Source organism: Triturus cristatus, chromosome 1_2, assembly GCF_964204655.1.
Source record: "Triturus cristatus chromosome 1_2, aTriCri1.1, whole genome shotgun sequence".
Classification (NCBI taxonomy): Eukaryota; Metazoa; Chordata; class Amphibia; order Caudata; family Salamandridae; genus Triturus; species Triturus cristatus.
The window spans coordinates 470536761-470549696 of record NC_140580.1 but is presented as its reverse complement, the minus strand read 5'-3'; the positions used below and the strand labels follow the sequence as shown (position 1 = coordinate 470549696).

Below are 12936 nucleotides of genomic sequence, written 5' to 3'. Positions count from 1 at the left end.
GTATTACGGTTATCTTGTATTAATGCACGTAACGTATGAATGTTCTAGACAGTGCTGGCTTGTGTCAATGCATCCAGGGTAACTATGTGGTACTCCTATCTTGTATTAATGCCTGTAATATCTGTATGTTCTGGTGCTAGTTCGTGTTAATGCATCCAGTGTAATTATGTACAACTGTTATCTTGCTTTAATGCCTATAATGTATGCAAGTTCTGGTGCTAGCTCGTGTTAATGCCTCCAGTGTATCTATGTACTATTGCTATCTCACATTAATGCCTGTAATGTATGCATGTTCTGGAGCTAGCTCGTGTTAATGCATCCAGTGTACTATTGTTATCTTGCATTAATGCCTGTAATTTCTGTATGTTCTCTCTAGTGCTAGCTCGTGTTAATGCATCCAGTGTAATTATGTACAACTGTCATCTTGCAATAATGCTTGTAATGTACGTACGTTCTTACCCTAGTTCGTGTTAATATAGCCAGTGTATTAATGTACAACTGTTATCTGGCATTAATGCCTGCAATGTACGTATTTTCTAGCACTAGTTCGTGTTAATATATCCAGTGTAACTATGTGGTACTCTTATCTAGCATTAATGCCTGTAATGCAAGTATTTTCTAGCACTAGTTCGTGTTAATATATCCAGTGTAACTATGCGGTACTGCTATCTTGCATTAATGCCTGTAATGTACGTATTTCCTGGCACTAGTTCGTGTTAATATATCCAGTGTAACTATGTGGTACTCTTATCTAGCATTAATGCCTGTAATGCACGTATTTTCTAGCACTAGTTCGTGTTAATATATCCAGTGTAACTCTGCGGTACTGCTATCTTGCATTAATGCCTGTAATGTACGTATTTTCTGGCACTAGTTCGTGTTAATATATCCATTGTAACTATGTGGTACTCTAATCTAGCATTAATGCCTGTAATGCACGTATTCGTATTTCCGGGCACTAGTTCGTGTTAATATATCCAGTGTAACTATGTGGTACTCTTATCTAGCATTAATGCCTGTAATGTACGTATTTTCTAGCACTAGTTCGTGTTAATATATCCAGTGTAACTATGCGGTACTGCTATCTTGCATTAATGCCTGTAATGTATGCACGTTCTAGTGCAGGCTCGTGTTAATGTATCCAGTGTAATTATGTACAACTGTTATCTTGCATTAATGCCTGTAATGTACGTATTTTCTAGCACTAGCTCACGTCAATGCATTGAGTGTGACTACGTTCTGCTGGTATCTTGTACAAGGAAGCGACGCATGGGCGAGGTAGAAGTGTTTGCCCTGTCGAATCAAGACCGTGCACCCCCAGAATAAATATGAAAATGTTTTCAAGGCTCGGAAGGCAGCTGTTTCGTGCAGGCCACAGGGAGCACACAAAATATATTTGCTATTGTTTATGCGCGCGGATTGAGGATTGAGGGATGCGCTGCTCTTCGACTGTCTTAAATGTTGCTTCGTGTATTTAAAAAAAACTTCTTAACGGCAGGAGCCTCTCCGGGAAAGGTTTTTACATCACACTCTTATTAACATTTGAATAAGTAAGGATCTGCGAATGAAGAATAGAGAGAGCGCGATCTATAGTTTCCCTCCATGGTACGTCATCCCAACAGCTGACAGGTGTCAGTGTACAGCATCTTTCGAGCACAGGCCACGCTTCTCCTCCTCTGAAAGTCCCCACCTGTAGCGCGCGGCTCATTACTACATGTTAACGAGCCGGGGTCGGGCCCTCTCAGGTCCAACCCGATGAACAGAAGCGTTATTCAAGTGCAATATTGAATACGTAGTAAATATCACCCCGTAGTCATATATGGCGCCAACAGTACTAAGATGTGCGCAGTGACGTGGCACTGCGTACGTTCCGCCGGCGTCCTACGCACTGGAGGGCAATAAAACGCTGCGACAGGCCCTAGTGGAGGGCGGATTCACGAGCTTGGAATTTTGATTCATTTATAATAAAATAAAAGAGCGATTAGTGTGTAGGGAGCACAAATAAACAAATTCGGTACTTCTAGAATTCCGCAGGGGGCATCTTTTGTGCACACGTTTTGAATACATTTTGTGAGCAAGCGCCTCACTAAACGGAAAGCTAGTAACGTTTGCCCCCTATGTACTACGGCGTCGGCCATAGCTGTTCTGTCAAACATTCAAGCGCATTTCCAGACGCAGACCTAGTTTTAACACAGTGTACTTGTCATTAAATTGACAATTTAAAAAAAAAGTCGTATCAAACTCTGCTCCCTATGGTAATTCTGTAAATGAATTACTCTGTTTTTCTTATTGTGTCATATCCCGGAAGTATCAATAACTATGCATTTTTTAAGACGCTTGTTAAATAATTTATTGATTATACAAAGTCTTTCCAACCGCTGTCTAGACAATAATATTCTTAATTCAATTTAAAATCCATTGTCCCGTTTTCTCTCTCCTCTGGGTCAGGCTGGGGTTGTTGAGCGTAAAATCCACGGACATAAAGAAACGACTAAAACACTGAATAAAAGGGGGAGGAGAGACTGGGGTGGGGGATGAGGGGGAATTTGGAAATACATATAACAACTTTTGCAGGTACCTTTATGTTCAAAGTAACTGTCCTGGATCTGTGATTTACAAAACAGTAGCAAAGTGTGAGTCTGGGCTCAGAAATCCCAACCAGGAGGAAGTCACGAGAGCAAGAGAGAAAAACAAACAGAAGGAAGAAAGAACGGCCAACCTGGTCCATCGGGGAGCAGGTAGATTTTTCATAACTTATTCTGTAAAAAATATATACATCTGAACATTACAATTTAGGCTGTACAACACATCACTTTGTTTAAAACATTCACTTACACTTCTTTATAATTTGTATACCCTGGTTAATTCGGCTTTTTGAAAGCGCTGGGGCGGGTTGAGAAGGGGCAGTAAAGTTCGCGGACAGGAAGTAAAAGTCCGGGTGTTCCGAGTCCTTCCGGGTACCCCCCTGATATCACAACGTGTCCGAGTTGTTGCTGCAGGGGCTGATGAGCGTTAAGTTTGTGGATTTGTGCTTTTTTAACAACCTGCAGATTTTCTCATCGTCCGAGTTGGGGTCCAGGGGCTTGTTGTACTCGTCGTCGTCCTCGTTGTCCGAGCTCTCCTTCATCTTCTCGGTCTCCGAGTCGTGCTTCTTCTTCGCCGTGGCCATCTCGGCGGCGTGCCTCTTCCGCCACTTGGTCCGCCGGTTCTGGAACCACACCTGGTGGGAGAGGGGCACAGGGCGTTAGGGCTCAAGGTCATTCAGGACCTATATTGACAGATCGTCTCGGGGACCGGGGGCACTGGGTGTCCCTCCCCCCAGCTCAGGGTCCCCCTCAAAGTGATAACCACTTACAATTTAAGGAGCCCTCAGATTAATGCTGAACAGCACCCAGCTCAGTACTCCTCAGAGTGATACCCAGTTAGTGTGATGTCAGCTCACCATCAACGACCCCCCCCACACCATAGACCTCCTCTAACTGATTACCGTTTAGCCTCCAAGCTCAGGGACCACACAGAGTGATGTGGACAAACTCTCCCAGTTTAGGGACCTCGGTGAGTGATGCTCCCATCCCTTCCCAGCTCAGGGACCCCTAACGAAAGCCCCCCCCTAACCCCGTCCAGCAGTGACCCCTCAGTTACACAATGTCACCAGCTCAATCCTAAACTCGGGGACTTCGCAATGATACACCCCTCAGAATCCTCGGGGGGTGATATCCGCCACCATCCCAGCACAGAGGCCACCTCACTCGCTCACCCCGAGAGCTCAGTGACATAATAGGTGGGTATCTTCTGAGCCTCCCATGTCAGGGACCCCGTCATCTCCCCATGCCCCTCCAGCTGAGTCACTCCCGCAGTGTGATACCCGCTGCCCTCACAGCTCAAGGACCTCCCCGAGGGATGCCCGCTCACCCCCAGCTCAGAGTCCTATCCTTCGCTCCGTGGCCGGCACCCTCTCTTTTATTAATACACTTTCCTATACATTATATAAAACAGAACATTTATAGACATAAATCGTAGCGAGAAATGGTGCAAAAAAGACAAGAAGGGTGGCACCCTGCTAAGGCAGCAGGCGACGGCGGGAGAGTCAATTTGTGTCTCTATACAACTAAATGACCTATTTTAGGAAAAGCACATTGTGAAAGGAATCACCAAACTACACTTTACTACGACGATTAATATTCTTATTACAACTATTAACAGCGGTAGCCTCGGTGTCTGTACTATTAATAACAATAACTGGTTGCAGGTGTTCACATTTCTGCACCGTGACTAGGAGAAGGTTCGCATATGCACAACTGATAAGCATCAGACAGACACACTTGTTCCTGCTCTGTGGGAGAGGTGTTATTCTGCGGGTGTAAGATGCCTAGAGCCACGCAGCTTGATTATGTTTTTGGGTAGCAGTGGGAGTGGACACTGAATGGTTCGCACAGGTTGTAATGCTTTGCCAATTGTTTAAAAAATGCACGGTGGGAAAAGTTTTCTGTGTTGTGGTGATTGGTAGCTTTGGATCTATGGAAACTTGTGTGACAAGATTTAACCCACACTATAGGTGCGCGATGTTGGTGTCTCGCGAACACAGTCAGTGGTAAACAGATATTAACAATGTAAGTGATTGCTATATCCTAATAAACAAATACGAAGCCGCCCGAGGAGCCACACATACATATTGAATTGGACCCAACTGAAAAGTTAAAAGAAAACCCGCAGCTGGTGATTTTCTAATCAACAGATTGCCAAGAGTTTTAACAGGTCGCAGGGAGAATACCGAGACCTAACTCAAGGTGTGAGGCAGGTGCTTTTTAACACCACGCTTCTGTTGTTTTACTATGCGCAACTGCGTTTATAGAGCGCTCCGGACTTCTGAAGTAGCTTTAACGCGCTGTCTTAAAAACGAATTGTTTTACTTATTACTATGTTGAATCCGTGACCTACTTCGAATTGTGTACAGGGCATGTTGGGCATAATACAAACGTCGAGATGGAAAGAAAATGAAAGTATTCTAAATTCAACGTGTGGTTGTTAACACGACGGAAAAGCAGCATTAATGTATATCCGTGTTATGCGACGGAGTTTTCAGCTAATTTCGTAATGGCCTGACAACCCTGCCGGATTCCTTGGGTTGTGTTGATGTTCTCGCTCCTTAAGCAGTGATTACTGGGGACTGCCTGAGGGAATGTTTTATGTATTTGTCAATAGTGCCTCTTATGTAACGTTTCAGTGTCATTGAACAGGGAGGGGGCACTGTGGGTGTTTCAGTCGGGACTCTGTGTTTCTTCTCAGTTAAGTGATCGATAACATCTGTAAACACTGTCAGGCACGTCTGCTTACCTTGACCTGACTTTCCGTCATCCCCAGTGAGTAGGCCAGCCGCGCCCTCTCGGGCCCCGCTAGGTACTTGGTCTGTTCAAAGGTTTTCTCCAAGGCGAAGATTTGCTGTCCGGAGAACGTTGGCCTCGAGTGCTTCTTCTTGCCGTCCTTATCGAGCACCATCCCGCTCTGGGCTGTAAGAAGCATCAGAGGACGAGTTAGAGCAGTGGCGACGAGGCGTCAAATTCACAGATAATGTCTAACACGAACACGCTCTCCCACTCTGCTGCACACAGTGAGAACTGGTGACATGTTTTGGTCATTATATGGCCTTAGAGTGTCTGATGATGTGGCGAATGCGTGCAAAAAATTAAACACACTAACAACCAGAACACAATCTCAAACAAACCACCACTCTGAAACTCGCAATGAGCGCCAATACGGTAACAGGAGAAAATCAATTATATACGGTTAACATTCATACACATCCAGACATAATCAAGAGGTATATATCATGCACACCTGTGTCACTGAATACACTCTATGGAAGAGAGACCAGTCATATGCATGTAAAGTTTGTCTTTGTGTTGGCCCATGCTACTAATTTAGAAACCTTTGTTCTTTATTCTTGGGGCAACTGAAAACAGATTAATTCTGATAACACAGCGTATGAGATTCCCAATGACCGAGATCTCTGTACTCTATGTAAGTCCGAGCAGTGGAATACGCATTAGCGGTGTTTTTACGCGCGCTTTAAATGTGTCCTATCTGATGTTTTGTCTAGGTGTATACGTAGTGCTCCCCTCGGTTGCTGTGTCCTGTGCAGATTGTTGTGATATTACTTCCCAATAATATAAATGAATAAACAAATAAGAGCAATAAGTCTAGTGTATTTTATTTCCAATGCACTGGATATTAGATACACCATTTCCCCCAAAGTGAGGCAGGCCAGGCCACACAACGAAAGTCTAGAAAACAAATGCGTGTCTCTTACATTAAAAAGCTGACTTTCAACAGAAGGAAATGTTGGTGTGGTGGTTAGGTCAGTGCCTTTGGGCCACATATTATGATTAATATCAGTATTGTAATTGTGAAAGGATTAGTGGTATTATCATTGTTACAACTAAGTTAGAGTATATGAGCTTCTTAATATGCAATGTGATCTATATGCAATGTGATCTTGAGAAGTCAACTGTTGTAACTGCTACCGGATAAATTTACTAGCGGAACTTAGTATTGACGTTTTCAGCCCGCAGATGTACAGTACTTATAAATATCATCTTTCAGTAAAACAGTCCCCTTCTGTATCCCTCCCCTCTCCGTCACAATCCCAGTAAAGCTGAGGCACCATCCTACCAGGAATGGCCCAGCCAGACTGTCAGGGGTGTGCTGCAGTACTCACCGGGACAGCTCAGTCTGGGGTCCCTCCAGGGCGCCCCCTGCATGACTCCGGGCCAGAAGATGGGGGGTCGGCCAGGCAGCTCGGCCAGGGGTTTGGGGTACCGGGCCATAGCAGCGGGGTTGAAGTACATGCCAGAGGCAGCCAGTCCGTTGATGCGGGGCAGGCTGGACAGCAGCCCCCCGGCAGAGCCCAGAGGCCGGCCCAGGATATCGCTGATGCCGTGTGGGGTACCCAGGCCCGGGAACTGCGAGCTGATCTGCGAGAGGCTGGGCGCCTTGAAGCCCGAGGGGCTGTGTAGGGTGTAGGGGAAAAGCGAACTCTTCATCTCGGCCATGTTGTGCAGGGCGGCCAGCGGCGCGCTGCTCAGCACGAAGGCAGAGCCCTGCTGCTGTTGCCTCTGGGGGTTAGGATCCATCTGCCCCACCGCCAACATCTGTGCGCATGGAGGGGCGAAGGCGGCGGACAGGGAGGGCGCCAGCGGGGCACTGGGCTGCGCAGACTTCAGACAGCACAGGCGACTTCAGAGACCCGCAAGAACTTCAGAGGGCAACGACGTGGGAACAGGAACTTGAGATCACAGCAGAACTTCACTCAGCAACTTAGCAGGGTGTTCAGAGAGCAGCCAGAGGGACAGTTGTACCGAGCAGGACACCTGAGCAAGCAGCAGAGTCTTCAGAGAGCAGAACAGCAGGACCATCAGAAAACTGCAGAGGCTCCTCAGAGACCAGCAGGTGCAGCAGCGAGAGCCTGTGCCAGGCGAGCACCCTTCAAGAGCAGCCCAAAGGCGCCACCTTACATCAGCAGAGACTTCTCATGAGACCACACGCAGCCGGGGAAACTTCAGAGTCTGCAATGGCAGCACCCATGGGCAGTCTTCACGGACGGCAGAAGAGCAGCAACGCCCATCCAGAGGCCTCCAAAGCAGCAGCGGCGCCGGCACTCCTCGGGGAGCAGCGGTGAGTGCCAGGCGTCCCCCAGAGGACACGCGGGTGAGGCGGTATATGCGTCCCGGCTTGGAACACAGCGTAACCCCGAGCGTCGCTTGCGCGCTAGCCGTCAGTCTCCCCACAGGAAGCAGCGCGTCCCTCCCGCACCGACGTAGTCCCCAGGCAGCGAGCGCACCCAGCGCTTCCGGACTGTGCATTCCGCGCCCTGTCACCCGCCGCACTTGATAAGCTGCGCCGCCGCCCGCCGGCCGCCGCTCCTCATTGGCGGAGCCGTGTTCGGCGCACGCTCTGATTGGACGATCGATCGAGGGCCCTTGTCCCCACTCTGCGTCGGCGTCAGCTGCTGGCCGGCACAGTCAATGAAGCTCCTATTATACAGTCAGGTGCTGTAAATCCCGCCGCTGATTTATCTGCCCCAGCCACCGAATAAATCCCCTTCAATGGGATTTTAGTGAGCACAACCGGGCTTTAAAAGGAAATCAGCACAAAATATGAGCATCGTGTTTGATCACATAAAAAATGCAGATCCGGAGTCCATCAGGACTGCGATGCATCAGGGCTCAACAAAACGAGCATGGACGCACCTTTTCATGGGACGGCCAAACTATTGCATAAAGATAGCTGCGAGCTTAAAGGCGCCCTGTCATGGGATCGGATGAGGCTGCTGAAGCAGCTGCAGAAGAGCCTATTGTGCTTGAGAGGGGGCACTTAGGGTGCACTTCTCAGGTCTATGAACTTTGCATGAAGTGCCCGTCCTTTTTTCTCGAACTGTATAATTGGGTAGCTCTTGGCGCGAGAATAGAATAGAGTGCCTGGTCTTTTGTAAATTGAAACGAATTCCAGATACTTGACTATCATAAGTGGGGGTGCCCTATTAGCGGATGCAATTTCCTGAAAACAAAACAAGTAGTTATGAAAGGTCGATACCTTTCTTAGACGAATACACATTTGTTTCAAAAACTCACTTCAGAACTGGTTTATTTTGATTAACGATCCTCCGCGTGAGCCTTATTGAACCTTTCAGGAACCCAGAGGGCAACTTTCGTCGCTGTCTACTTTTAATTCAACGCGGGCAGTCCTACGCTGGTTTTACGGAGCGTTCGACTCCTATGCTGGTTTTATGGAAATTCGTGGCGCGCCAGTCCACCAGAAAGACTAGGGGAGAAGTCACGGCCGTCCCTCAGATAACATGTCTAACTGGCCTTCGAGACGCGCCTTTCTGCAGGAGACTCTCCCGGTTTCCCAACAGACCTGCCCGCTTCCGCACGTCTTTATGAGGTATTTTAAAATAACGGCGATTACGTTTTGCGTGGTAATTTAGACAGGCTTAAATTGGACGTACGTGCGTTTATGCTATAGGTAAGTACTGTTCATGCTCTACTAATATGATAGGGCAATTAAAAAAAACATAAATAACATTGTGAGCGAAATAGTACGTGCTTGGAAGCCACATGTTCTGATGAACACTCTTTTAGAATAAGACAGTCGTATACTGCGCGTTTCCCATCAGAGCTACTGAAGTGTAGTTAGTAGTTTCTACTTAGTAAACCCCCCTAGATATATGCCTATATGCTTGTTGTGTTCAGCTTATTGTTTTTGTTACTGATAAATTCGATTGGATTTTTTCATTATATCTATTTTTTATTTTGAAGGTCATTTCGCCGACCTCGCCTATTTCTCTTTTTAGAATTGCAGGTTTATTGGAAAACGAGTGCGCTACAAAACCCCCGCTGTCAAAGCGTTCTCCTTCATATATATGCCCCCACAAGTACATCAGCTGGCTATAGGACACCTAACACGCAGTTCTTTTGTGACTCTATAAACACATATTTCAGTGTTTCCCTAGTATGAGATTCGTTTTAATTGCGAACGATTTCGAATAACGATAACACAGTAGTTCAAGAGGATTAGAATGTCGCCGCAAGTCGGTAACTGATATACAACTATAGACATATATTCGCCGTGCCTCTGTCGCTTCCGAGTTCTATCCGACCGTAGAGAGGGTGGGGGAATAAACGCTCCACATTGACACCAAGGTTGCGGGGTGAATCCTAGTGGGGCCTACTCAGTTGATCATCCTTCTCGTGTCGCCTAAGCGATTTCGGTTGGATTAGGCTATAGTGACACCTGTAGTTTACAGCGTAAGGAAACAGGAGCGCAAACTACTGGTTATGACGAAGACGGTTATCAAGCGACGCCGACTGCCTTTGTGGCGTTCACCAGTTTAGTTAGTCCGTTTTATGATTATTTTTCTCCTTTTCTCTGCCGATATTACGTGCGACACTGCAGAAGGGCATCGGCATACGCCACATTTGTGCGGGAAGGGGGGTGCAAAGGTACAACTCAAGACAAATGCTGTCACCTCGAGCTGTGGGAAGTATCTTCGTTTGGGTGAATCCGGGTCTGTGGCACCCGTGTCCAGTGCGTGATTCTGAAAGTGCAGGTACCCACTATCGCAGAGCACCGGCTTGCTACTTAGAAGTGCAGCTACTCTTCCGTTAAAAGTATCCCCCCCCCGCCTTTTGATAAATGTTGGTCCCTTTCGAATTAAAGAAATGCAGGTAGTCAGTCCCTGTCATATAAAGCACCGTCTATGTCACACTTTCGGATCTGAGGAGGGGTCTGGCGAAGGGATGGCTGGTTTCTACCGCTCCACAGAGCAGAGTGCGGTGCCTGCGGCCTGTGGTTCGCGCTGACGCCTGCTAAGTGGCATGAAACGGCCAGACAGGCAACAGTGCGCTTCATCTATTTTCGATAAACGGCACCCCAAGAAGAAAAACATTCTTCTGTGCTTCTAGAACCTTTTCGTTATTTACTGCGACGTAGCAGCAAATATTAGAGCGCTCCATAAATGTAACATTGTATTTTAATTTCTCTGTTGGCCTTTAGGTTTCAAATGCACGTACACTAGATACTCAAGCCATGTGCGCATACTGGAGTTATATTTTTCTCACTATGCTAATTAATGTAGATTGCTGTGCCATTTACTGGGATAAAACAACAATTATATACACCTGTTCCTACTCATTTTTGTTGGGGTCTATCTGTACCCGTCTGGGGTAAAGCCTACGTTTCTCGGTCTCGCCCATACACTCTCCCCTCAGGGGCATTTTCTGTAGTTATGACTGAATTTGTTATGTTAATTAGCACTTGTGTGGAGCACAACGCTAATTCCAAGCTGCATTGGTGCCCTTGGGTATGATGTCGCAGGAGAGGTTTTCTGGGTGTCTAGCTGCCAGGGCACCCCACTGTCCAGCGAGTACTGCCACGCACCGAAGAGATCAATGGATGTAGACCTCCCCTGGGGCTACACTATGTACAGTTGGGACCCCGAGGGGACTCTCTCAATGTGACATTGTTAGCGACGCTCAGATCCCAATCTGGGACTGCCAGGACCCCGGGGACCGGAATGAAAAATGTCTGGACTCTGTAGTTCCCTGGCCTGTGACTGGTATTTAGCAGATGACACAGTGAGCAGATGAGGACGGATCCTGGGGGGGGCGGGGGGGGGGGGGCTGGTGCAGCCGCATCCTTGGAAGGGTAGAGAACAGCGGGGCCTGCTGAGGTACCCTCCGCACTGCAGGCACTGGGGGTGGAGTTTATCAGTAACACTGGCGCTGCCATGTCAAACTGTGTCTGCTGAGGTACACTGCACTGCAGGCCCTGGGGATGGCGTTTACAAGAAACAATAGCACTGCCATGTAAAACAATGTCTGCTGAGGTACACTCTCCACTGCACTGCAGGACCTGGGGTGGAGTTTACCAGAAACAATGGCACAGTGGCGTAACGAAACTTGAGGGGGCCCCCCTGCAAAGCACATGGAGGGGGCCCCCCCTCCCCCTCCCCCGACGGCGCAGCCCACCATCTACCACTTTGCCCTACCACCCAGAAATCTAGCATATTTTGATTTGAAACCGCCAACATTTAAATGAAATGCCTCTATATTGTCTTTCTCTAAGTTCTAATGAGAAAGTGGGAAACACTCTTAACATACAAGCTATGCCATTTGTAACAATACTGTCAAAAGCAGATTATTTAACTGAGGCAGCAATCAGAACAATGCCAAGGAGCGGTCCTATTGTCTCAGGAACTGCCTATGGCTGAAGAACAAACAACAACTATGAAGGGTCTGAAATAGAATTGACAATACCTTGAAACTTTGATAGACCAACCCAAACCTGCAATTCTATAAAAACTCGACTGACAATATACATGAGAAGTACACAAGCTATAACTCAGTATCCTGCGAAAGTCAAGAGAAATAGACTGGTAAATTATCTGCATGCCACACACTAGCGACTGTCAAGGGTTGTGCATGATAATAACGTGAACTGAGGAAGCAATTTCAATCATAATGTCTTTATTAGTAAGCATTGCAAAACAGGCAGGCAAACAAGGCTGAGAAAGAAAACTGTTTGGATGCTTCAGCACATTGATGCAGATGTTTGTCTGTTTTAATTTATCATTTATGTAGTGTAAACAATGCTAAATACAAGATTTAAGGTACACGTATTACAGACAAGTGCAAGCAACACCATAAATAACTCTGCATGTAGAATACAAACAAACCATATCAACAAGTACCTAATGACAATCTATACAAACTGTAGTTGGTAAAGCAAAATAAAAAGTGCAAATACTTTCAAAGTGCAAAATAAAGCAATCAGCAGTCCAGCAATATACAAAAATCAAGCATGTTTTGTAAAACAATCCAACTTTCTTCTTGCATCAAGGGGAAAATACTTTCAAAGTGCATGGTAAAAACAAGTCCAGCAGCTTCCCTCACAAGGACTGACCTGAACCACCAGACTGGGCCTTACTTCATAACAAACAGAGGCCTCAGACCTCAGTGTGTCATCACTGGCGGTATTTACAATCTACTAAGAGTATAGACACGCCTGCTAAATTACAGATTCACCATTGCCTCCAAATGGCTCTATCATCACGTGTGACACCGCCAGTCAGGCCTGGATTTTAAGGCAGCAGCGCCTTGCATTCTGGGAGTTGTGCTGTGACCATCTAAGTAAGGGGTTAAACATTCCAGCATGCAAAGTGTTGTTGGATAAAAGCTACGAATGGACACAACATGGTGCCAATGCCACTTGGCAGCTATGTTTTATACAAGCACAAGGGGATGTTTAATTTCCTCCACACAAGCTGCAGAAGTCTGCCGTCAAATAGCAAACACGTTGTGCGGAGAACCCAGAAACGTGGTGTGTTTAGCCCCCGTGTATGGACCGGAGGTGTCATTCTCTAAGAGACCCAGTGGTAAA

At 46.9% G+C, this 12936-nt stretch overlaps 1 protein-coding gene across 1 annotated transcript; it reads right to left on the bottom strand.

The window, feature by feature from the left end:
- Positions 1 to 2324: 2324 nt before the first annotated feature.
- Positions 2325 to 7850, bottom strand: NKX6-2 (NK6 homeobox 2). Its single transcript, XM_085606192.1, has 3 exons — positions 6716 to 7850; positions 5335 to 5507; positions 2325 to 3220 (listed from the first exon to the last, which is right to left on the bottom strand). The coding sequence occupies exons 1-3, from the start codon at positions 7146 to 7148 to the stop codon at positions 2972 to 2974; spliced, it is 855 nt and encodes a 284-aa protein (XP_085462318.1). The 5' UTR covers positions 7149 to 7850; the 3' UTR covers positions 2325 to 2971.
- Positions 7851 to 12936: the final 5086 nt, after the last annotated feature.